Source organism: Gorilla gorilla, chromosome 5 (genome assembly GCF_029281585.2).
Source record: "Gorilla gorilla gorilla isolate KB3781 chromosome 5, NHGRI_mGorGor1-v2.1_pri, whole genome shotgun sequence".
Taxonomy (NCBI): domain Eukaryota; kingdom Metazoa; phylum Chordata; class Mammalia; order Primates; family Hominidae; genus Gorilla; species Gorilla gorilla.
Window position 1 is genome coordinate 109721459 of NC_073229.2, and position 27169 is coordinate 109748627.

General features: G+C 38.2%; 1 protein-coding gene across 21 annotated transcripts in view; it reads right to left on the reverse strand.

Moving 5' to 3' along the window:
* SNX14 (sorting nexin 14) overlaps window positions 1-27169 on the reverse strand; it is a 99957-nt gene that overhangs the window by 55871 nt on the left and 16917 nt on the right. For 7 of the 21 annotated variants that reach the window (XM_063707759.1, XM_055391127.2, XM_055391125.2 and 4 more), the window contains exons 2-6: window positions 15546-15666; window positions 13584-13660; window positions 13423-13501; window positions 8574-8617; window positions 6371-6458 (exon numbers count right to left, since the gene is read on the reverse strand). In XM_063707759.1, coding sequence (XP_063563829.1) covers window positions 6371-6458; window positions 8574-8617; window positions 13423-13501; window positions 13584-13660; window positions 15546-15666 — 409 coding nt within the window. The remainder of the gene's footprint in view (window positions 1-6370; window positions 6459-8573; window positions 8618-13422; window positions 13502-13583; window positions 13661-15545; window positions 15667-27169) is intronic. The other 14 variants (XM_055391128.2, XM_055391126.2, XM_031012306.3 and 11 more) reach the window with 3 other exon arrangements.

Here is a 27169-nt window from a genome sequence, read left to right on the forward strand (position 1 = left end):
TATTTATTAGACTTCAAAAGGCCTGTCTTCCACCATAAAACTTAATATATTATATATTTCCTTTATCAAAGGCATGAGAAAATTCCATCACAACAGTGTTAATTTTTCAATTCTTTTTAAATTCCGTATTAAGGGAACAAAATCCCAGGGTGATAAATCTAGTAAGTATGATGGATCATAAACCCCCAAATTTTAATGATTTGCTGATAAAACCCAGATCAAACATGTTCAGTAAGAGGCGTTATTTTTGCTAGTATTATACCTCATTGAAAATAACATCACTCTTCATTTGCCCTTGGCCACTTGGTACTCGCTTATAAATTACTCTCATATTTATCAAATAAACAAGATGTTATAGTTTTCAAACATTTTGTAAAATCTTGTTTTCTGAGAATACTCAGTAAGATTTTTATTTGTAAGTTCCACTTTAGGGAATTCAGGTCAGAATTAAAATGGTAAAATAATGGGTTTGTCATTAAACTTTGATTTTTAAAAAATTGTAGACCCTAAATGATTCTTTGCTTTCATTATTCCCAAACTTCCAATTTACATTATGCAGGCAACAGAATCATGAACAGAACATTGTAGAAGGAATAAGATGACCAAGGCCTAATCTTTTGCCCATTAACATTTGCTAACACTTTGACAAAGTTAACACCTTTCTACAAAATGAATATAATAATGACCCATTTATCTTCCAGGATAGTGATGCAGATAAAATAGGAGCCATAGTATAATTCAGAAAATTGAAGAAAATATTTTGCAAATCATTCATCTGATAAAGGACGTGTATCCATATAAGTAACTTTTACAACTCAGTAATAAAAAAATAACCCAGTTAAAATGCAGGTAAGGAATTTGAATGGACATTTCTTCAAAGAAGGCAGACAAATGGCAAATAAGCATAAAAGTTCTCAACATTATTGGCATCAGGGATATGCAATTCAAAGCCACCATGGAATATCATGTCACATATACTAGGATGGTTAGAATAAAAGAGTGAGATTATAAATAGTTCTGGCAAGGATGTGGAGAAATTGAGATCCTCATACACTGCTGATGGGAATGTAAATGGTGGAGCCACTTTGTAAAATAGTCTGGCAGTTACTCAAAGTGTTAGACATAGAGTTTTTGATCCAGCAATTGTACTCCTATGTATATACCCAAGATAAGTGAAAATATATATCCGACAAAAAAAAACTTGTATACAAATGCTAACAGGTACATAACAGACAAAAGGTAGAAACAATACAAATATCCATCAACTGATGAATGGATAAACAAAACGTAGTACATTCACACAATGGAATACTAGCCATAAAAAGAATGAAATATTGATACATGCTACAACATAATATGGATAAACCTTGAGAACATTATGCTGAGTAAAAGAAACCAGTCACAAAAGGCCACATATTGTATGATTCCATGTATATGAAATGTTCAGAATAGACATCCCAATCCATAGATATACAAAGTAGATTTGTGGTTGGCCATGGATGAAGGGATAGAAGAGGTGATGTTTATGGCTAGAGGGTACAAGGTCTCTTTCTGGGTGATGAAAATGTTCTAAAATTGACTACGGGGATGGTTGTACAACTGAATATGCTAAAAACCATCAAATCATATACTTCAAATGGCTGAATTACATGGTATGTAAATTATATCTCAATAAAACTATTAACAAACTACATATATATATATATCTATAAACCACTCCAAGTATGAGGTGCTATTAATTTAGAATCCACTAAGCTAGTCCAAAGCCTAACACAGGCCTGGCACAGTGGCTCACACCTGTAATCCCAGCACTTTGGGAGACCAAGGCGGGTGAATCACTTGAAGTCAGGAGTTCGAGACCAGGCTGGCCAACATAGTGAAACTCTGTCTCTACTAAAAATACAAAAATTAGCCAGGCATGGTGGCGGGCACCTATAATCCTAGCTACTCCAAAGGCTGTGGCAGGAGAATCGCTTGAACCTGGGAGGTGGAGATTGCAGTGAGCCGAGATGGCACCACTGCACTCCAGCCTGGGTGACACAGTGAGACTCCATCTTTGAAAAAAAAAAAAAAAAGGCTGGGCACGGTGGCTCACATCTGTAATTCCAGCACTTTGGGAAGCTGAAGCAGGTGAATCATTTGAGGTCAGGAGTTCGAGACCAGCCTGGCCAACATGGTGAAATCCTGTCTCTACTAAAAATACAAAAAAAATTAGTGAGGCGGTAGTGGCACATGCCTATAAGCCTGTAATCCCAGCTACTTGGGAGGCTGAGGTAGGAGAATCGCTTGAGCCTGGAAGGCAGAGGTTGCAGTGAGCCGAGATCACACCACTGCACTCCAGTCTGGGCAATAAAGTGAAACCCTGTCTCAAAAAAAAAAAAAAAAAAGAAAAGGGAAAAGGTTAACACAGAAGAACTGTTCAATTAACTAACGTTTATTAGCTAACCGTAATACGGCAATCAAAATTAATTTTGATAAATCAATTTTTACTTATTCCAAAGTATAACTTAAATGGTTTGTCATCAACCAATTGATATTTCTTACTGTTTCATTCCACTTAAATATTATGAGTCAATTTCCCTAGACTGTCTGTTAAACAATGTGGTGACTGTTTATCAACTATTTTCAAAAGTGACAAAAGCTACATGCAATAGAAAAAGACAAATATAAAGAAGTGCATGGGAAAAAAAATCAGCATCAGCCCACCACCACACTAAGAGTTAACAGTGATAAGGAGGTATATGTCCTTAATATATGTATTAGGAAGCTTTAATATATGAACTTTGTTTTCAAAGTAGAAAAATACCACACATATTAGTTTCCAGCCTGTTCATTTGCCTGTTTCTTTTTTCTCTTGTTGTTTTTTTTTTTTTTCCTTTTTCTTTCCAACTTTTATGTTAGGTTCAGGAAGTACATGTGCAGGCTCATTACATGAGTAAATTGCATGTCATGGGGGTTTGGTGTACAAATTATTTCGTCACCCAAGTAATGAGCACAGTACCCATAAGCAGTTTTTTTATCCTAATCCTCCTCCCACTCTCCACCCTCAAGTAGGTCACCATGTCTATTGCTTCCTTCTTTATGTCCACGTGTACCCAATGTTTAGCTCCTACTTATAAATGAGAACATGCAATATTTGATTTTATGTTCCTGTGTTAATTCACTTAGGACTAGCTACATCCATGTTGCTGCAAAGAACATGATTTCATTCTTTTTTATGGCTGCGTGGTATTCCATGGAGTATACGTACCACATTTTCTTTATCCAGTCCACTACTGCTGGGTATCTAGGTTGATTCCATGTCTACAATTTATATTCCTTTGAATTCTGTTCTAAGTTCTTTCAGAAATCTCCAAACTGCTTTCCACAGTGGCTGAACTCATTTGCATTCCCACCAGCAGCATATGAGCATCCCCTTTACTTGACTATTTAAGATAAATATTTTCCCTTGAAAATAAGTATTATTCTACAAAATGATTGTTCATGGCCGTGTAGAATTCTGTAATTAGGATGTATTATATTTACTCAACTAACAATCTTAGTAGGCATCAATTTTTCTTTTCAGTTTTACTTTTTATAAATTATACTGCAATAAATCTTTGAACATACTTTTTGGGGTTTTTTTTTTTTTTTTTTGAGACAGAGTCTCGCTCTGTTGCCCAAGCACTTGAAGTGTAGTGGCGTGATCTCGGCTCACTGTAACTTCCACTGCCCAGGTTCAAGCAATTCTCCTGCCTCAGCCTCTCAAGTAGCTGGGATTACAGGTGTGCACGATTACACCAGGCTAATTTCTTTGTAGTTTTAGTAGAGATGAGGTTTCACCATGTTGGCCAGGCTGATCTCGAACTCCCGACCTCCAGTGATCTGCCCATCTCAGCCACCTCGGATTACAGGCATGAGCCACGGCGCATGGCCTGGAGTATAGATTTTTTTAAGTCTTAATAAAGATTACCAAACTGCCCTCAAATGTGAGAATTATACCAATTTGAATTTGAACTTGTTTTCCATACATCACCATTACTAGATATTAACACTCTTTTTTACCTTTCCCAGTCTGATAAGTAAAAGAATAATATCTCATTAAAAACATATTTATTTGCTGTGAGACAACATACTTTCAAGCGTTCATTGGCCATTTTGTATCTTTTTTTTGTGAACTACTGTACGATTTTTGCAAATCTTTTCTCTAGCAGTTGACTATATTGTTCATTTCTCAAATAGGTATAGAATAATTTAACAAGATTAATCTTTATTACTAGTGGCAGAGATATTATATATTAATAAATTCTCAATATGTTCAATATGTCAATACTGAACTGACAAAGCAGTAGAAAAGTGTGTGTGTCTACAGACAATATACTACAAATATATATAGGCAATGATCCAAATATGCACAAAATACAGCTCGAGAAAAATATTTGTTTTTTTGTTTTTTTGAGATAGAGTTTCGCTCTTGTTGCCCAGGCTGGAATGCAATGACACGATCTCGGCTCACTACAACCTCCACCTCCCAGGTTAAAGCAATTCTCCTGCCTCGGCCTCCTGAGTAGCTGGTATTACAGATGCCCGCCCCCATGCCTGGCTAATTTTTTGTATTTTTAGTAGAGACGGAGTTTCACCATGTTGGCCAGGCTGGTCTTGAACTCCTGACCTCGACTGGTCCGCCCACCTAGGCCTCCCAAAGTGCTGGGATTACAGGCGTGAGCCACCGCGCCTGGCTGAGAAAAATATTTTTTAAATTAGATCATAATCATTGCCATTTACTCAATAAATCCATCTAACTGGAACATGACTTTTTTCTTTTTTATTATTATTATACTTAAAATTCTAGGGTAGATGTGCACAACATGCAGGTTTGTTACATATGTATACATGTACCATGTTGGTGTGCTGCACCCATTAACTCGTCATTTACATTAGGTATATCTCCTAATACTATCCCTCCCCCCACCCCCCACCCCATGACAGGTCCCGGTGTGTGATGTTCCCCTTCCTGTGTCCAAATGTTCTCATTCTTCAATTCCCACCTATGAGTGAGAACATGCGGTGTTTGGTTATCTGTCCTCACGATAGTTTGCTGAGAATGATGGTTTCCAATTTCATCCATGTCCCTACAAAGGACATGAACTCATCCTTTTTTATGGCTGCACGGTATTCCATGGTGTATTTGTGCCACATTTTCTTAATCCAGTCTATCATTGATGGACATTTGGGTTGGTTCCAAGTCTTTGCTATTGTGAATAGTGCCGCAATAAACATACGTGTGCATGTGTCTTTATAGCAGCATGATTTATAATCCTTTGGGTATATGCCCAGTAATGGGATGGCTGGGTCAAATGGTATTTCTAGTTCTAGATCCTTGAGGAATCGCCACACTGTCTTCCACAATGGTTGAACTAGTTTACAGTCCCACCAGCAGTGTAAAAGTGTTTCTATTTCTCCACATCCTCTCCAGCACCTGTTGTTGCCTGACTTTTTAATGATTGCCATTCTAACTGGCGTGAGATGGTACCTCATTGTCGTTTTGATTTGCATTTCTCTGATGGCCAGAACATGACTTTTTTCTATAGCTGTCTTTTCATTTCTAATTTCTACAAACCAAGATAACTAAGCATTAAAATGAAAGAAAGCAAAACTGATCGATGGATCAAAAATTATTCACTAATTTTTTAACCTAAAAAAATGAAGACAAAACAAATACACATGGTATAGGAGAAAGTAAAAATAAGGTTTAAGGCCAGGCGTGGTGGCTCACACCTGTAATCCTAGCACTTTGGGAGGAAGAGGTGGGCGGATCACAATGTCAGGAGATCGAGACCATCCTGGCTAACACGGTGAAACCCCGTCTCTACTAAAAATACAAAAAATTAGCCGGGCGTGGTGGCACACTCCTGTAGTCCCAGCTACTCGAGAGGCTGAGGCAGGAGAATCACTTGAACCTGGGAGGCGGAGGTTGCAGTGAGCTGAGATCATGCCACTGCACTCCAGCCTGGGCGACAGAGCAAAACTCTGTCTAAAAAAAAAAAAAAAAAAAAAAAAAGTTTCAAATAATCTCCTAGAAGATACACTTAGAAAGAGTAAGACCTAATATTTGATACAGCAGGGTGAGTATAGTCAAAAATTTAATTGTACATTTAAAAGTAACTAAAAGAGTATAATTGGATTGTTTGTAACACAAATGATAAATGCTTGAGGGATAGATACCCCATTTTCCATGATGTGATTATTACTTACTACATGCCTGTATCAAAGTATCTCATGTACCCCACAAATATGTACATTTGCCATGTACTCACAAAAAATTGTTTTAAATCTCTTTCATTAAATGATAAAGCCCCAAATTCCCAAATTTCTCATTAAAAATATATACCTTGTGAATCCTTCTTATTAAGACAGATGCAAAAAAACGTAATGTTATTCTCAGTTCATCAACAAAGGATTCATCATCTGTCACATCCCTTCAATAAGGAGAAAAACAAATATTCAGAAGCTCAGAGAAATACAGTTTCACCTTCTACAATCCAAGGGAAAATTTTCCTTTTTTCTGTTTACTTAAGCTACTTTTCTTTTTTCATTTACAAATAATACATTTCATTGCAGAACAAAAGACATGTACAAAAAATAAAACAAACATCTACCATAATTTTAGCATCAAGACATAATCACTATTAACTAATTTGTAACATATATTTCCTTGCAGACATACACAACTACAGTCTTATTTTTACAATACTGAGATTGTGTTCTAAGCAACACCAAAGAAAGTTCAAAGAAATAAAACAATGAATAATTTTGGAGAAGCAATAGAATTAATACAAAATTTTTAAATAGTTCAAAATACTTATAAAATAAATTCTAAAAGTTAAAACAAAAAAATGTGTGCTCTATTTGAAAAAGAAATTAAATGAACTGAAACTCAGACATTTTGTAAAACAGAAATTCTGACAATCTTCAACTGAGGAGTTACTTTCATTTTCCTGATGTTTGGAGGGCCCTAGAATTAGAACCCTTCCCTAATCAAAGGCAAGAAAAGAAAGAATGATGATATCTTGAACTCAAAGACGGTGTTGTTAACTTTCTTGGCAGAATAGGAAAGATAATTGTATCAACCATGCTTTCCACTGTTAACCCTAAAGAAGGGGATATTACAGCATCAATAGCTGCAACTGAGAAGAAAATATACTTTCACACTTAGAAATACAACTAGATTTTATGTCGAAAGTGTCGTAATGAGAGATGGGAGAAGGTAAGGGAGTCTTCACAAAAGGATTCATTTTACAAAAGGCCTCACCATCAGCTTTAATTAAATGGCAAATGCCAGATATTTAAGGCAGAACCAAATGTAAATTTACATAGCTCTCCAGGAAAATATGGCATAGAAACGATATTAAATTTGTCTTAAACACTCTGGGTGAATTCAACTACTAGCATTTTTTTTTTTTTTTAATTAGAAATTTGGCCAGGCATGGTGGCTCACACCTATAATCCCAACACTTTGGGAGGCCGAGGTGGGTGGATCACTTGAAGTCGGGAGTTTGAGACCAGCCTGACCAACATAGGGAAACCCCATCTCTACTAAAAATACAAAAATTAGCCAAGCATAGTGGTGCACGCCTGTAATCCCAGCTTCTTGGGAGGCTGAGGTGGGAGGATTGCTTGAACCTGGGAGGTGGAGGTTGCAGTGAGCTGAGGTCACGCCACTGCACTCCAGCCTAGGCAACAGAGCAAGACTCCATCTCAAAGAAAAAAAAAAGAAAGAAAAGAAAATTCAAAATATACTGAATCAATATAAAATCAGGGTAGATGTCATTAAACATCATATGTATAAGCCATGGAGGTGCAAGTGTTCAAATATATATTAAACACATGATGCTTATTTAAGAAAATATGTATTTATTAAATGATATAAGTTGGATCTCTCTAATTTCAAAATAGATTTCTGTCAAATGTAAAGTATTTTCTGTATCTTCAAAAGCACAAGGCCCTTGCACGTACATGGCATACACCAAAAACAAAGGTACTTGGGGAAAAAAAACCATTAATTCTCCAGGAAAAGTACTGAAACTATCTTTCAATTTAATGAAATATGTGAATACAGATTCCTCTCCAAAAGGTACAATTATTTCAAATGTGAAAACTGTATATAAAATTATTAAATCACTACATTTAGGAGTGATAAGGAATTCTACGAGTTACTTTTCTTTCAAAACACAGCCTAAGTTTTCTTCCTCTTTACTATCACCAAATTATTAATTGACTGATGCCTACATCAGTGGTTCTTAACTAGGGCCAATTATGCCTTCCAGGTCATATCTGGCAACCTCTGAAGACATTTTTATTGGTCACAACTGGTGGCAGAGATGTCTGCTACTAGTATCTAATGGGAGAGGTCGGGGTGCTAATTATCATGTAATGCACAGTACTGCCCCCACAACAAATAATTATTTTGGCTAAAAGGTCAACAACGACAAAGTTGAGAAATCCTGGTCTACATGAAAAACATGTCATTAGCATGCTTAACTTAATAGTATTCACCGTATCACAGAAAAAAAGATCTTATAGAAAGAACATACCTGTACCACGGATAAACAAAGTTTTCCAACACTAATTCAAGAACCTGCATAAACAATTATTTTTTAAAGAAAAATAAAATTAATTAGTTTTTCGAAAATAAATGGTACTATTTGGGAATATGTAACATTACCAAGAGATCGAGACCATCCGGGTTAACAAGGTGAAACCCCGTCTCTACTAAAAACACAAAAAATTAGCTGGGCGCGGTGGTGGGCGCCTGTAATCCCAGCTACTCGGGAGGCTGAGGCAGGAGAATGGCGTGAACCCAGGAGGCGGAGCTTGCAGTGAGCCGAGATCGCACCACTGCACTCCAGCCTGGGCGAAAAAGTAAGACTCTGTCTCAAAAAAAAAAAAAAAAAAAAAAAAAAAAAAAAAAAACATTACCAAGAAACAATTTTATTATCACAAATAGTGACAGTAGGCGGTGAGCAGTGGCTCACACCTGTAATCCCAGCACTTTGGGAGGTCAAGGCAGGTGGATGGCTTGAGCTCACGAGTTTGAGACCAGCCTGGGTAACATGATGAAACCCTGTATCTACAAAAAACAGAACAATAAACTGGGTGTAGTGACGTGTACCTGTATTCCCAGCTATTTGGGGGGCTGAGGCAGGAGTATCGCTTGAGCCTGAGAGGCAGAGGTTACAGTGAGCCAAGATGTTGCCACTGCACACCAGCCTGGGCGACAAAGTGAGACTCTGTCTCAAAAAAACAAAAAACATATAACGACAGTAATATAATACTTTCACATGACAAAATGTATATTTCATCCTTATGTGAATGAGGATCAAAGAAAACATATGAGAAAACACTTGTAAAATCATAAAAATTCCACAATAAGAAAAGTTATTATTAGAATGACATGCACATATTTCTAAATATTCCCATAATCAAACAAAAAGTTAAATAAATTGTTCCTGACTCTGAAGCTTAACTGAACCAAAAACGTGCTATGGAAAGAAGAAACAGAGCAGGTTAGTCCTTTCCATTCCTAACTTTATAAGCCAGTATTTTCAGAATACAGTGAAGAAACAAGCAGCTAAGATTTATGTAAGGGGTCAAAATTAGGTGTTAGTGGTTACCTCTGAAGGGAGTATAGTGGCTAGAGAGGAACACAAAGGGGAGTTCTGGGATGCTGGTAACGTTTTGTTTCCTGATCTGAACGCTGGTTACACACATATGTTCGCTTTGCGAAAATTTTACCTGTACACTCAAATCAGTACATAAGTTATATAAGTGAAAAAGTAACAAAACAAAATAAAACAAACCCTGGGTGTTAAATCTTCCATTTCTTGGATTTGGGTGAAGCAGTATGTCATAATTTTTACAAGGAGTTGCAACATTGGGCAGTAACTTACAAATGCAGTAGGGAACAAAACGGCATATCTAATCTAATGCTTCCAAAATCAGATCATATATTTTCTCTGGCAGCAATAATAAAGTTTGTGAATTTTCTAGTTTAAATATTAAGTGAACAATAATTTAGACATTTTAGTACAAAAACTAAGCATTGTTTATATGTGTTGGGAAATGAAAATACACATAAACAGGGATAACAATGAATAGGATAGAGAGAACAGATTAGAATGAGTTATCATTAAACATTTGTTCTTCCTTTATTTCCCACATCCAGCCAATCACCAAGTCCTACTGATTTTATATCCTAAGTAGTGCTTTTCTTTTTTTTTTTTTTTTTTTTGAGGCGGAGTTTCGCTCTTGTTGCCCGGGCTGGAGTGCAATAGCGCAATCTTGGCTCACCTCCACCTCCACCTCCAGGGTTTAAGCAATTCTGCCTCAGCCTCCTGAGTAGCTGGGATTATAGGCATGTGCCACCACGAATGGCTAATTTTGCATTTTTACTAGAGATGGGGTTTCTCCATGTTGGTCAGGCTGGTCTTGAACTCCTGACCTTAGGTGATCCGCCCACCTCGGCCTCCCAAAGTGCTGGGATTACAGGCGTGAGCCAACACGCCCAGCAGGTACTCGTTTTCTTACCCCTTATATTGCAGCAATGGCCTCTCAACTCCCTGCTTCCAAGCTCACTCCCCTCCATCCTAAATAGAGTTGCCAAAGTAACCTAAAACATACATTTGACCACATCATCCTCTTGCATGAAATCCTCAACATATCAAACCTGAATATATGAAAATAAGAAAGGTATAAATTGCACTGATTTTGAAGGGGATCTGCTGGCATGCAGCAGCTGCATCACTTCCTTTTCACTCCCAGTGTACCCTATGAGTCACATCTGAAAATTCAAGAAAATCACTGACTTCCAGAATCAATTAATCTAAGCTCCATCAGCATAGCCCTTAAAGTCATTTGATAGTCTCATTTCTAAAGGGCCATATAAAATCCTGATTAAGAACTTAACCAGACCTGAGTTTTTTTACTCTCCAGTTTGCTGAACATCCCACCTTGTTTCAAGCCTCTTTTTCCTTTTGAAAGCTCTACTCAAATCCTGAAATACCCTTTCCCACACTATTAGTCTGGCAAACCTCTAGTTCTCCGATCTGATTGCCCTCTCAATAGTTATGAACTTCCATTATTGCCTGCATTAAATTATATTGTGATTACCTGTTTATATGCCTGCCTCTACTTCTAGACTAAAGTTCCTGGTAGAAAGGGACCATATCTTCACTTTTAATCACTAGGGCCTAGCCCTACGCTAAGCTCTATTCAAATCCTGAAATACCCTTTCCCACACTATTAGTCTGGCAAACCTCTAGTTCTCCGATCTGATTGCCCTCTCAATAGTTATGAACTTCTCCTCTATACTAATTCTATATACCTTAATTTTTTTCCACTATTGCCTGCACTAAATTATATTGTGATTACCTGTTTATATGCCTGCCTCTACTTCTAGACTAAAGTTCCTGGTAGAAAGGGACCATATCTTCACTTTTAATCACTAGGGCCTAGCCCAGTTCCTACCTATAAGATATCAAAATATGTTTTTAAATGTGAGAGCTAATATTTACTGAGCACCAGTATGTGCCAGGTACTGGACCAAGGGTTTTATACAAGTCCTTTCATTTTTATGAATGAATGACATGTCGAAGACACAAATAATACTCGTTAGAAGTTTTCAACAGACCTCAACTTCGCACTCTCCAACAGAAATATAATGTAAGTCACCCATTAATTTTAAATTTTCTAGTAGCTACATTTTTTACAAAGTAAAAAGAAACAGGTGAAATTAATTTTATATTTTATTTAACCCAACACATCCAAAATATTATCATTTCAACATATAATCAATATAAAAAATGAGATACTTGTCCAGGCGCAGTGGCTGACTCCTATACTACCAACACTTTGGGAGGTCGAGGCAGGTGGATCACAAGGTCAGGAGTTCGAGACCAGCCTGGCCAATATGGTGAAACCCTGTCTCTACTAAAAATACAAAAATTAGCTGGGCGTGGTGGTGTGCACTTGTAGTCCCAGCTACTTGGGAGGCTGAGGCAAGAGAATCGTTTGAACTCGGGAGGCGGAGGTTACAGTGAACCAAGATTATGCCACTGCACTCCAGCCTGGGTGACAGAGCGAGATTCCGTCTCAAAAAAAAAAAAGAAACTTTACATTCCTTTTTTCTAAGTCTTTTCTTACTAAGTCTTCTTACAAAATCTTCAAAATCCACTATATATTTTATACACAGAACATGTCAACTTGGACTAGCACATTTCAAGTGTTTATTAATAGCCCCATGTGGCTAGGAGCTACCATATTAGATAGAAGTCTTAAATCAGGGTATCTTGAAGATGAAAAAGGCCTTAGAGGCCCGGCATGGTGGCTCACGCCTGTAAACCCAGCACTTTGGGAGGCCGACGTGGGTGGATCACGAGGTCAGGAGATCAAGACCACATCCTGGCTAACACGTGAAACCCTGTCTCTACTAAAAAGACAAAAGAAAAAAAATTAGCCGGGCGTGGTGGTGCACGCCTGCAGTCCCAGCTACTTGGGAGGCTGACGCAGGAGAATCACTTGAACCCGGGAGGCAGAGGTTGCAGTGAGGTGAGATCGCACCACTGCACTCCGGCCTGGGTGGCAGAGCAAGACTCCATCTCAAAAAAAAAAAAAAAAAAAGGCCTTAGAGAGGCAAAGAAAAAAATGCCAAATTTTAATGGGCTTTTATGCAGGATACAAAATGGGATAAAGAATAATTAAGCAGGATTCAGATGCTATTCTTCAACTAATTAACATCCAATTTGATTCAATACACTTTGATCAGCTACCAACAATATACGTGACCTGATACTTGGTGCTAGGAACAAATGAGACTCCATTCCTTGCCTTCAAGGACTTGAGTGTTTTGTCAAATCCACTGAGAAGACAAGTCTTTAAAACAACTAAAACATGTTACCAAAAAGATACACATAAAATCTGACTATAACAAAGATAAGAGAACATGCTTTCCATTCCTGTATTATGCAGAAATACTGAAAAATATCCCATTCCCTACTCTACCCTTCAGTTAGTGTCAAAACTGGGGTCATAATTCAGTAAGCTATATATTGATTTGCTCCTTGCAGTCCAGGGTTCCTTTTGGAATTACAAAATGATATTTCTGCTGCGCTATCATAAAGATGACTGTTTTCATCTTTATGACTGTTTCAGGTAAACCAGTGCTTTCCTTAGCTGAAAATGTCTAAATTAAACATGAGATTCAAAAACATTTCTAGCTTACTACTCAAGTTGTTTAGTCTGCAATAATCAACTGCCTAACTCAGAACTGATTTAAGTGACATGTATTAAGATGCTCCATAATTAAATTTTTTGATAAAAAATTCTGGAAAATTTTTCCACAGGCATTTAACATTTTCTGTTAATAATATTAATTAAATCAGTTACCTCTGAGAGAGATGCATCAACCTTGGAAGAAATTTTCAGGTCTAGCCATGGCTGGTAGTTTTCAAGTAGCAAAGAAGGCCTAAAGAAAAATTATACAAGTAAATCACTTGAAATCCAAATGTAATTAGAAGGATCAACAAATAAAAAAATATTTAACTTACCTATGTCGTTTACATTTCACTTTACCACAAACAGCACAGCTATGACCTTGAGGAAACAATTCCTGAAGTCCTAACTGCTAAAAAAGGAAAATGAGAGGTGGTGGGGAGATCCATCTTTACATATCATCTTTATTTAAAAGAATCAACTTTTCAGAAGTTTTTAAAATCAATGTATAAATTCAAAGAACATTTTTTGTCTACTTTAACAGTGAAACCTTCCTTTGTAATACATAATACTGGCTAAACTAAACCACCAGAGAAAAAAATACCACATGAAATGCCTTATAATACCTAAGCCAAATTTCCAAGCTTAAAGTTAAAATCAATTGTTATGATCACTTAAAAAAAATTCAGTCTATATTTGAAAGTGATAATTTGGCCAGGCACAGTGGCTCAGACCTATAATCCTAGCACTCTGGGAGACCGCGGTGAGTGGATGGCTTGAGCCCAGGAGTTTGAGGCCAGCCTGGGAAACATGGTAAAACCCTGTCTCTACAAAAAAAATTCAAAAATTAGTCAGGTGTGGTGGCACATGCCTATAATCCCAGCTACCCAGGAGGCTGAGGTGGGAGGATCACCTGAGCTCAGGAGTTTGAGGCTGCAGTAAGCCGTGATCCTGCCACTGCACTCTAGCTTGTGCAACTCTAGCCTGTCTCAAAAAAAGGAAGAAAGAAAAAAGAAAGTGACACTCTACTGCAAAGGCATAATAAGAAAAAACTATTTTCTCTTTCTCCAAAATCTTGAATTCAATGACAAAGGTACGAGGTAACTATTACAGTTCCTGATCAAATATGGGGCACCACTTTCAGTTGTGTTTCCTCTGAGTAGAAATACCAACAAACCCGAGACAAGATACTACATCAACTTAAAGAATTATTAAGCCTTAAAGATATCCCACTAGGCCAGGTGCAGTGGCTCACGCCTGTAATCCTAACACTTTGGTAGGCCAAGGCAAGTGGATCACCTGAGGTCAGGAGTTCGAGACCAGCCTGGCCAACACAGCAAAACCCCGTCTCTACTAAAAATACAAAAATTAGCTGGGCCTGGTGGCGGGGTGGCGTGTGCCTGTAATCCCAGTTACATGGAAGGCTGAGGCAGAAGAATCACTTGAACCTGGGAGGCAGAGGTTGCAGTGAACCAAAATGGCGCCACCGCACTCCAGCCTGGGTGACAGAGCAAGACTCCATGTCAAAAAAAAAAAAAAAGGAAAAGGAAAAGATATCCCACTAAACCCTAATCTACAGACCAGAACCTTGCTTTACAGAGACAGACTCACCACATTACCACCCTTCATTAAATTTCAGAAATAAATTACTTTGGTTATACAAACTGCCTAATTATATCTCTGTTTCTATGAAGCACACAAACATTTAAGAATTTAATAGGATTAGATCATTTAACCCAGAATTTCCTGAGTCTGTGCCTCAGAATCAGCTGGAAAGCTTCTAACAAGTACTGATTACAAGGCTCTAACCCAGAACTATTCAATCAAAATCTGGTAGTACACCCCAGGAATCTGTATTTTTTAATTCCCCAGGAGATTTACTGTACAACCAGCTTTGGGAACCTCTGATTTAATTTATTGTCCTCACAGTTAATAGAGGACACCCTAAAATTGTGGACTCCAACTTTCTGAAACTTTTGTACCATATTTTCTTTTTATAGCTCCTCTAAGAGAATTGTATACCTTAAAAGCATACACATACACAAATCTTATTTTGAAAATTTTCTAATAGACTTCCATTATTAAATAAAATTAGATGGATTTTTATAATAATAATAACATCATTTTATAATAAAATCACTGCTTTTAGCACAGTACCTAAAAAAAAAAAAGAAAAGAAACTGAAAGAAAACAAATTTTGTAAATTAAAAAAATACACTGCTTTAGCAGGCTTTCAAATAATAAACAGCTTAGGCTCATACACATTGATTCTTAACAATAAGAACACATAATTTTACCTTGGGTTTGTATTTTATTGTGAAGAATATATTTGGTAAGAGAGAATCAGGTCCTAGTGAGCAGTAGAATGTGACAACTCCAGCAACAAATGACCAGAAGATCATTAAAATATGAATATACCTTAAAAATAAATGAAAATAATTATTACAACCAAAGAAAATGCCTAATTCTAAGTTACTGCTTCACTGATTTAACAAGCATTCATTAAGCACCTACAATATCAGATTGAAGCAATTTTTCCAATTATGATTAATTTTTTGTAATGTATTAAATACAAGAATCGTAAGATGTATGCTATCAAATACATATTTCATTTAAAGGATAAGGAAGCATAAATGATCAATATTTCATAATTGGTACCTATGTTTAACTAGTCTATACTACATTCTTCCAGAATATCTTCTGATGATATTGTAGTATTCATATCCCAACAAAATTCTGATTATTTTTCACTACATCAAAAAAATTTTACTAAGTACCTATTTTGTTATAGATAGAGGTAGGCCCTGGGAATATAGTGAGGAACTGCACTGCATAGTCTCTACCTGCATGGAAAACACAGTCTAGTAGTGGTGATACGTAAGTAAAAATAAGCACAATACTATGTGATCACACATGTGATATTACGACAGAAAGTCTGTGTGATATGGGAATACCACAGGCTGATTAACCCAAATTTGAAAAGAACAGAAAAGTTTTTTCAGAGAAAGCAATATCTACAGAAAAACTTAAACGGTTTAAGTAGGAACAAATAAACAGAAGAGGATAGGATAGAGGTATGGGAGACTGGAGAAGAGGCAGGGGAATTCAAACTTGAGAGAAACACATGGGCTTAGGTCTGTGTGAGCACACTTCCAAGGAAGAAGGCCTTAAGATGAATCTAAAAGCAAAAGCAGAAGCCAAATAATATAGTGTGATATAATGGGCAATGTGTGTCTTAATACAGGTAGTCCTCACATTGCACAGTTCTGATATGCAAAAATTTCGGATACCATGATTGTGCTAAATAACACCAGTCCCCCACAACACAGTTCGAATGCCAATGACCACAGTATTATTTATTAACTGTGAGTAATTGTATAAAGTACAAACTCTGCTAACTCATCAGTCCACAAATCACTATATAAATAACAGATGTGCATCATGATCAGGGACCAATCACATCGGTTCTGTCAGTGACTGGTCACTCACTGCACATTGTTATGCTTCAGTGCATGCACAGACAGGAAACCATGGAGTTGTGTTACCTCCCTGTCTCCCAATAATAAATCTGCAATACACTTTACAAACATGGACTTTGGCCCACAAATATTAAAGAGAAACAAAGAAATGAACAGTGATAATGCAAGAAGTAAAATTCAAATCAAATGTAAATGAAGTTACAGAAGAAATAGCTGACTGTGGGAATGATGACAATGCTGCTGTTCAACAGATTCTATGCAGCCAGAGAAAGGTAGTGAACTTTTTGACAACAATGAGAAGAGTGGTTATGGCACAAGGATGAAAATGTCCCAGAAGAAGTGACACCAGCAAAGGAGCTTTTGGAGATTTCACAACATTGGATAAAACATTGAAAGTTGATCCAAACTTAGGAGTATGGTAATTCACCTATGCATGAAAAAGATATTCGCTCCATATCCCATGTTATCGGATGAGAAGACAAACACTGTTTAAGTTACTCTTAATATATTTTTACAAAGAAATAAAACACTTTAATTCTCAATGTTTCTAATGTTTAAAATTACAGTGTACTACTCACTTTACTATTTTTTTCATTTCCCTATACTATTATAACTGACAATGAGAGTTTTCAATGTCTTGACAAAATTTTTTAAAACTCAATCATAATTTTCCCATTGACTGAAACCATTTTGCACAGTTTCTGCTTGCACAATCATTTTTACAGACCCTCACTACCAGACAAAGCAGGGACTGCCCGTATTATCTTACAAGAAAATGCACTGTAGGGATCTAATAATTTGTAGACTCAGTAGAGACTACAATCCCTTCTGCAAAGTGTTCTTTCTTTACACTCTATTCATGAAGTTCAAATGGGAATAAGAGCTTTTATCTCCCTAAGATTCTATCTCCCTCACTCAAGACTGGATTAAGAATAGACAAAACGATGACAACAACAACAAAATAGGCCAATCATAGCATCTTCTTCCCTACCTACAGCTGACTGGTTCAGGGATGGACACCATCTGAGACAACCTAGTGAGTAACAGGCATTTGAAACACAGTAAATTGCATGAACTGACAGAGTAAACTGCATGAACTGGGGTCCAACCAGTCTCGTTCATCTCATGATAGTAGAAATGTGAAGCTGTAATAAAACTGACAGCCATATGCTTTGTCACTTAAAGGAAAGCGGAGTGAGAAGAGAATGATGCCAGAATTCAGAGAGGAGGAGAAAAAGGAAGGGGAAGAAAGTATTGACAGTATTCCAAATCCTGCTTCCATGTCTTTCTGGGGCCCAGCTACACTCCAGTTATTTCTGCACTTACAAAACCTTCCAAGGCTTGCCCTTTGTTAAACCTAGTGTGAGCTGAGTTTCTGTTATCTACCATCAAGAGTCCTGAGTAACATCTATGAGACAATTAAGAGATTTAAGAAGATTTTAAAGAATTTTCAAGAGTTTTCAGAAGGATATCATTAGATTAAATAATAGGAAGACCATTCTGGATGAAATATGGAGAATGGCCTAGACTGGAAACACACAGCCTAGTTAGAAAACTGTTGCAGTAATCTATGAGAGTCAGTGATGGCCTAAACTAGGGAAGAGACTTAGAGATCTTAAAAAGCGAATTATTTTGTGAGACACTGGGAGGAAAAATCAAGAGGATTAAGTAGTTGATTAGATGTGAGCAGAAGGAGCCAGGTACAGTAGCTCATAACTGTAATCCTAACACTCTGGGAGGCCAAGGCAGGCAGATCACTTGAGGTCAGGAGTTTGAGACCAGCCTGGCCAACATGGTGAAACCGCATGTCTACTAAAAATAAAAATAAAAATTGGCTGGGCGTGGTGGCGCATGCCTGTAATCCCAGCTACTAGGGAAGGTGAGGCAGGAGAATTGCTTGAACCTGGGAGGTGGAGGCTGCAGTAAGCCGAGATCACGCCACTGCACTCCGGCTGGGTGACAGAGCGAGACTCCGTCTAAATAAATAAATACATAAAAGCAAGCAGAAGAGAAAAATAAAAAATCAGTTCTCTTTGGGCATGTTAAGTTTCAGATATTTTAAAACACGCTACACAGAAATGTTCCACAAGCACCTAAATATTGGGTAGTCTCAATCTCTGGAGAGAATATGGGCTAAGGATAAAGGTTTAGAAATTATCAACATAAATATCACTGAAGTCATAGGAATAAATGACATGACCCAGGGAGAATCTACAGAGTTAAAAAAGAAATGAGCATAAGATATTTAAGAACTAGGCAGAGGAAAAGAAATCTATAAAGGAATCAAGTAATTAGAAGAGTTGGAAAGAAAACCAAGGGTCGAGTCATAAAAACTGGCAAGGTCAAACACAAACAAACAAACAAACAGAGAAAAAAAACTACAGAAATGAAGTGGACAACATGACCAAATGTTTGTAACATAAAAATTGAGAGGTGTCCATTAGTTTTCACAATAAAAGAGGCACTGATTAACCAGGCAAAAACAATTTTAGAATGGCAAAGGGCTACAAAGGATTGAGAAGTGAGATGGAGGTGAGGAAGTGGGATTGGTAAATGTAGATAATTCTCTTTCTAAATAAAAGGAGAGATAACACAGTAATTGGAGGGGGACAGTAAGTTAAGGTTTTTGATTAAAAACCTGATCACATTTAAATGGTGATATAGGAGAAAAGGAGGCAAGAGGGAAAGAAGTACAAAAAAAGAAATAATGCGTAAATACTATCTTAAAGAAGGTAGGAGTTGTTAGGATTCAGAATCTAAATGGAAGAAACAGTTATAAATGAGAGAAATGTCTCTTTCCCAACACCACACAGGATGCACAGAAGGATGAATATGCAGTTACATTTGTAGATTTGGTAACAAGAATTAAAAGCCATATAATGGCTTTTATCTAAAACAGGAGATCCTGAGAGTAAATGACAAAGGTAGCATGACAGAGAGTAAATAACAGAGGTTCTAGAAGACTGGGGAAATTCTGACACAGGTGCCACAGAGAAGGGAAGAGGGGGGTATCCTGGGGAACTGCTGGACATTACTGAGGCTGAAGACAATGAACTTTCAGTTGTGGGATCTTTTCCAGCAGCATTCAGTTTTCAGAATATGAACCTAAAAAAAGCAAACAGCATCACTGATCCCAGATTTGGATTCTGACAGGCGAGTAGAATGGAAGGGATGGAGTTAAAGATACTAGAAATAGACTGCATGAAGTGACTGATAGACCAAGCTATCTGTCTAAGCTAGACTGGCTCTAAGTTGCATCAGAAAGTAAACTAACAACAGAAGAGGGACAACATACAGAAAGAGAGCAGAGTCAGGAGACTGAAATGTCAAGAAGCAGGGACAGTGTGACTGACTAAATGAAAGAAGTTGACACTGGTGAGTAAGTGACATATTTGATTCTTAAGATTTCAGAGGTAGCCGGGCGCAATGGCTCACGCCTGTAATCTTAGCACTTTGGAAGGCTGAGGAGGGCGGATCACCTGAGCTCAGGAGTTCGAGACCAGCCTGGTCAACATGGTGAAACCACGTCTCTACTAAAAGTACAAAAAAATTAGCCGGGCATGGTGGTGTGTGCCTTTAATCCCAGCTACTCAGAAGGCTGAGGCAGAAGAATCATTTGAACCCGGGAGGCAGAAGTTGCAGTGAGCCGAGATCACGCCACTATACTCCAGCCTGGGTGATAGAATGGGACTCCGTCTAAAAAAAAAAAAAGATTTCAGAGGTAAACAGCTGGCATGCCACATACCCACGGATGGCCTGGCCATCATCACCCAAATGACCAACCCCAAAGAGGACAAGAGCCAGGTGCCGGGCATGGGCAAGAAAAATACCTGTTCACTACAGAGATAATTGAAATGACAGCCAAGCAAAAAGCAAAAAAAGTAAACAAAAGAACCATAAGGAGAGAGAGAGGCAGAACAAGATAGCCAAATAGAAGGCTCTCATCATCCTCCCCACAGGAACACCAAATTTAACAACTATCTAAACAAAAAAAACCATAAGAATCAAAAACCAGGTGACTGATCACAGTACATAATTTTAACTTCATATTGCTGAAAGAGGCATGGAAGAGGGTAGCAAAGGCAATTCTGAAATTGCCAATACCCCTTCTGCAGCCCCGAGAAGTGGCCACATGGCAAAGGAAAGCACACGGCTTGAGAGAGGGACAACACAGTGATTGTGAGAATTTGCACTGAAACTCAGCGCTGCCAACACCAGGAAGAACTTAGCTGATGCCCAGAAAGGGGTCATTTACACATGTCCTGGCCAGAGGGCAACCGCTCATCCCAGTAGTCCAAACCTGAGTTTCAGCAATCCTTGACACCACAGGTTAAAGTGCTCTGAGTTCTTAAATAAACTTGAAAGGTCTTAAGTAAACTTGAAAGGCAGTCTAGGCCACAAGGACTGTAACGCCTAGGCAAGTCCTACTACTGTGCTAGGGCTCAAAGCCAGTGGACTTGGAGGGCATGTGAACTAGTGAGACATCCTGTGGGGAGGATGATGAGAGCCTTCTATTTGGCTATCTTGTTCTGCCTCTCTCTCTCCTTATGGTTCTTTTGTTTACCAAGGCAGCTAAGGGAAGGCTTGTGAAACCCCTCTCCAAGTCCCAGGCAGTGCAGCTTGCAGGTCTGAAAGAGACCCTTTCCCTCTGCTTGAGGAGAGGAGAGGAGAAAGTAAAGATAACTCTGTCTTTCAACTTGGATACCATCTCAGGGACAGGAAGACGGAACTGGGCAGAGTAATGAGGCCCTCATTCCAGGCCCTAGCTCCCAGACAACATTTCTAGACACACCCTGGGCCAGAAGGAAACCCACTGCCTTTAAAGGAAGGACCCATCCTGGCAGGATTCATCGTCTGCTGACTAAAGAGACTTTGGACTGAATAAAACAGCAGCAGTAACCAGGTAGTCACACAGTAGGTCTTGGGTAAGACTGAGGTATGCCGGCCTCAGGTGTGTCTAGCACATTCACTGCTCTGATGGCTACAAAGAGAGACTTCTTCTGCTTCAAAAAAGCAGAAGAAAAGGTAAAGGGGATGTCGTCTTGCAGCTCAGGTACTGGCTTGGCCAGTGGGGTAGAGGACCAAGAGGGCTTTTGGGGTCCCCAATTCCAGGCCTTGGCTCTTAGATGCCATTTCTAGACCTACCCTGGGCCAAAGGGGAGTCCATTGCCCTGAAAGGTGAGTTGCAGGCCTGGCACCATTCACCACAAGCTGACTAAGGAGGCCTTGGGCTTAAGTAAACATTGACAGTAGTAGTTAGATTGATAGAGTCTAGCAGCACTCCCATGGGCTTATGGTGGTAGTTGACACGGAGAGAGACTCTTTTGCCTGGGGAAAAGGAAGAGTGGTAAGGATTTTGTCTTGTGGTATAGGTGCCAGCTCAGCCACAGTAGAATAAAACACCAGGTAGATTTCTAAGGTTTCCAACTCCTGGTCCTGGCTCCTGGATGGCATCTCTGGAACCACCCCATATCCAGTGGAACTTGCCACCCTGAAGGGAAGGACACAAGCCTGGCTGGCTTCACCACCTGCTGATTATAGAGCCCTAACATAGTCAGTAGCCAGATAGTGGTTACAGTGGGCCTTGGATGAGACCCAGCGCCTGTGCTGGCTTCAGGTCTGACTCAGCACACTCCTACTCCTGGTGGCCAAAGGGTTATTTGTGTCACCCCTCCCCCAGCTCCAGGCAGCTCAGCACAGAGAGAGACTCCATTTGATTGGAGGAAAGTGAGAGAAGAGAACAGGAGACTCTACCTGGTAATCCAGAGAATTCTTCCAGATTTTATCCAAGACCACCAAGGAGGTACCTCTGTGAGTCTGCAAGAACCACAGCATTACTAGGCTTGCAGTACCCCTTAATGCAAATATGGCTGCATTGACCAAAAATGTAGATGATACCCAAATCCCTTCGAATACCAGGAAAGGCTTCCCAAGGACAGGAAACAAACAAGCCCAGAATGCAAACACTACAATAAATAACTCATCAATACCTAGACACTGAAAAACATCCACAAGCATCAAGACCATGCAGGGAAACATGGCCCACCAAACAAACTAAATAAAGCACGAGGGACCAATCCTGGAGAAACAAAGATATGTGACCTTTCAGATGGAGAATTCAAAATAGCTGTACTAAGGAAACTCAAAGAAATTCAAGATAACACAGAGAAGGAATAAAGAATCCTATCAGATAAATTTAACAAAGAAACTGAAATAATTAAAAGAATTAAGCAGAAATTCTGGAGTTCAAAAACGCAACTGACATATAGAAGAATGCATTAGAGTCTCTTAATAGTAGAAGTGATCAAGTAGTAGAAAGAATTACTAAGCTTGAAGACAGGCTATTTGAAAATACACAGAAAAGACAAAAGAACAAAATAACAAAACACAACAAAAAGATTGAAAAAATAGCCTTGAAAGGGCAAATCTAAGAGTTACTGGCCTTAAAGAGGAGGCAGAGAGACAGATCAGGGTGGAAAGTTTATTCAAAGGGATAATAACAGAGAACATCCCAAACCTAGAGAAAGGTATCAATGTTCAAGTACAACAAGATTAGGAACACCAAGCAGATTTAACCTAAGGATGACTACCTGAAGAAATGTAATAATTAAACTCCCAAAGGTCAAGCATACCAAGAAAGGATCCTAAAAGCACCAAGAAAAAAGAAACAAATGACATACAATGGAGCTCCAATGCATCTGGCACCAGATTTTTCAGTGGAAACCTTATAGGTCAGGAGAGACATAGGATATAAAGCACATGACATATTTAAAGTGCTGAAGGAAAAAAACTTTCACCCTAGAGTAGTATATCCAGCAAAAATACCCTTCAAACACGAAGGAGAAATAAGGACTTTCCCAGGCAAACAAAAGCTGAGGGATTTCATGAACACCAGACCTACTCTACAAGAAATGTTAAAGGTAGTTCTTCAATCTGAAAGAAAAAGGAAAAACCCTATATTCATCAGACATAAAGAACACTGAAAACCAGAACTGAAGGAGATAGAGACACACACAAAAAAAAACCTTCCAAAAAGCAATGGATCCAGGAGCTGATTTTTTTTTGAAAAGATTAACAAAATAGACCACTAGCCAGACTAATAAAGAAGAGAGAGAAGAATCAAATAGACACAATAAAAAATGATAAAGGGGATATCACCATTGATCTCACAAAAACACAAACTACTATCAGAGAATTCTATAAACACCTCTACTGAAATAAACTAGAAAATCTAGAAGAAACGGATAAATTCCTGGACACCCTCCCAAGACTAAACCAGGAAGAAGTTGAATCCCTGAATAGGCCAATAACAAGTTCTGAAATTGAGGCAGTAATTAATAGCCTACCAACCAAAAACAGCCCAGGACCAGAAGGATTCACAGCCAAATTCTACCAAAGGTACAAAGAGGAGCTGGTACCATTCCTTCTGAAACTATTCCAAACAACAGAAAAAGAGGAACTCCTCCAAAACTCATTTTATGAGTCCAGCATCATCCTTACACCAAAACCTGGCAGAGACACAACAAAAAAAGAAAATTTCAGGCCAATATCCCTGATGAACATCAATGCGAAAAACCTCAAAAAAATACTGGCAAACCGAATCCAGCACATCCACCATGATCAAGTCGGCTTCATTCCTGGAATGCAAGGCTGGTTCAACATACACAAATCAATAAACATAATCCATCACATAAACAGAACCAATCACAAAAACCACATGATTATCTCAATAGATGCAGAAAAGGCCTTTGACAAAATTCAACACCCCTTCATGCTAAAAACTCTCAATAAACTAGGTATTCATGGAATCTATCTCAAAATAATAAGAGTTATTTATGACAAACCCACAGCCATTATCATACTGAATGGGCAAAAACTGGAAGCATTCCCTTTGAAAACTGGCACAACACAAGGATCCCCTCTCTCACCACTCCTATTCAACATAGTATTGGAAGTTCTGGCCAGGGCAATCAGGCAAAAGAAAGAAATAAAGCATATTCAAATAGGAAGAGAGGAAGTCAAATTGTCTCTGTTTGCAGATGACATGATTGTATATTTAGAAAACCCCATCGTCTCAGCCCAAAATCAACTTAAGCTGATAAGCAACTTCAGCAAAGTCTCAGGATACAAAATCAATGGCAAAAATCACAAGCATTACTATACACCAATAACAGACTAACATTCAAATCATGAGTGAACTCCCATTCACAACTGCTACAAAGAGAATAAAATACCTAGGAATACAATTTACAAGGGATGTGAAGTACCTCTTCAAGGAAAACTACAAACCACTGCTCAAGGAAATACGAGAGGACACAAACAAATGCAAAAACATTCCATGCTCATGGATAGGAAGAATCAATATCATGAAAATGGCCATACTGCCCAAAGTAATTTATAGATTCAGTCCTATCCCCATCAAGCTACCATTGACTTTCTTAACAGAATTAGAAAAAAAATTACTTTAAATTTCATATGGAAACAAAAAAGAGCCTATATAGCCAGACAATCCTAAGCTAAAAGAACACAGTTGGAGGCATCAAACTGCCTGGCTTCAAACTATACTACAAGGCTACAGTAACCAAAACAGCAAGGTACTGGTACCAAAACAGATATATAGACCAATGGAACAGAAGAGAAGCCTCAGAAATAACACCACACATCTACAACCATCTGATCTTTGACAAACCTGACAAAAACAAGCAATGAAGAAAGGATTCCCTATTTAATAAATGGTGTTCGGAAAACTGGCTAGCCATATGCAGAAAACTGAAACTGGACCCCCTCCTTACACCTTATACAAAAATCAAATAAAGATGGATTAAACACTTAAACGTAAGACCTAAAACCATAAAAACCCTAGAAGAAAACCTAGGCAATACCATTTAGGACATAGGCATGGGCAAAGACTTCATGACTAAAACACCAAAAGCAATGGCAACAAAGCCAAAATTGACAAATGGGATCTAGTTAAACTAAAGAGCTTCTGCACAGCAAAAGAAACTATCATCAGAGTAAACAGGCAACCTACAGCATGGGAGAAAATTTCTGCAATCTACTCATCTGACAAAGGGCTAATATCCAGAATCTACAATGAACTCAAACAAATTTACAAGAAAAAAACAAACAACCCCATCAAAAAGTGGGCGAAGGACATGAACAGACACTTCTCAAAAGAAGACATTTATGCAGCCAAAAAACACATGAAAAAATGCTCATCATCACTGGCCATCAGAGAAATGCAAATCAAAACCACAATGAGATACCATCTCACACCAGTTAGAATGGCAATCATTAAAAAGTCAGGAAACAACAGGTGCTGGAGAGGATGTGGAGAAACAGGAACACTTTTATACTGTTGGTGGGAGTGTAAATTAGTTCAACCATTGTGGAAGACAGTGTGGTGATTCCTTAAGGATCTAGAACCAGAAATACCATTTGACCCAGCAATCCCATTACTGGGTATATACCCAAAGAATTATAAATCATTCTGCTATCAAGACATATGCACACATTTGTTTATTGCAGCACTATACACAATAGCAGAGACTTGGAACCAACCAAAATGCCCATCAGTGATAGACTGGATAAAGAAAATTGGCACATATACACCATGAAATACTAGGCAGCCATAAAAAAGGATGAGTTCATGTCCTTTTCAGGAACATGGATGAAGCTGGATACCATCATTTTCAGCAAACTAACACAGGAACAGAAAACCAAACACTGCATGTTCTTACTCATAAGTGGGAGTTGAACAATGAGAACACATAGACACAGGGGAGGGGAATATCACAAACCAGGGCCTGTTGGGGAGTGGGGGACTGGGGGAGGGATAGCATTAGGAGAAACACCTAATGTAGATGATGGATTGAGGGTGCAGCAAACCACCATGGCACATGTATACCTATGTAACAAACCTGCATGTTCTGCACATGTATCCCAGAACTTAAAGTATAATTTAAAAAAAAACAAACAACAACAACAACACTGAAAACCAATAAGCTAAGCATTCAGAAACTTGGGGGGAAAAACAATAAATCCAAACACATGAAAAGGAAGGAAATAGTCAAGAGCAAAAATCAACAAAATAGACAACAATGACAAATTAACAAAATATAAGCTAGTTCTTTGGAAAAATTAATAAAACAACCAAACTTCTAACTGGATACTAATGGAGGTTAGTAGGGTACCAATTATTACTCTAAAAATTGATAAAGAGTAAGCATTTATCCTACTTTTCCAATTTGAACTATCTATCAGAATAACTAAATAGACCTAATGGATGGAGTAAAGCAATTCTACAAAAAAGAATCAAACTTAAAAATACAGAAGAAATGAGAGAATTCGAGAATAACCATGTTGTAACCCATAATTAAGTAACTGATTCAAGAAATAAATAAATGGTAAAACCAAAGAGTAAGTTTTTTGGACACAGTATT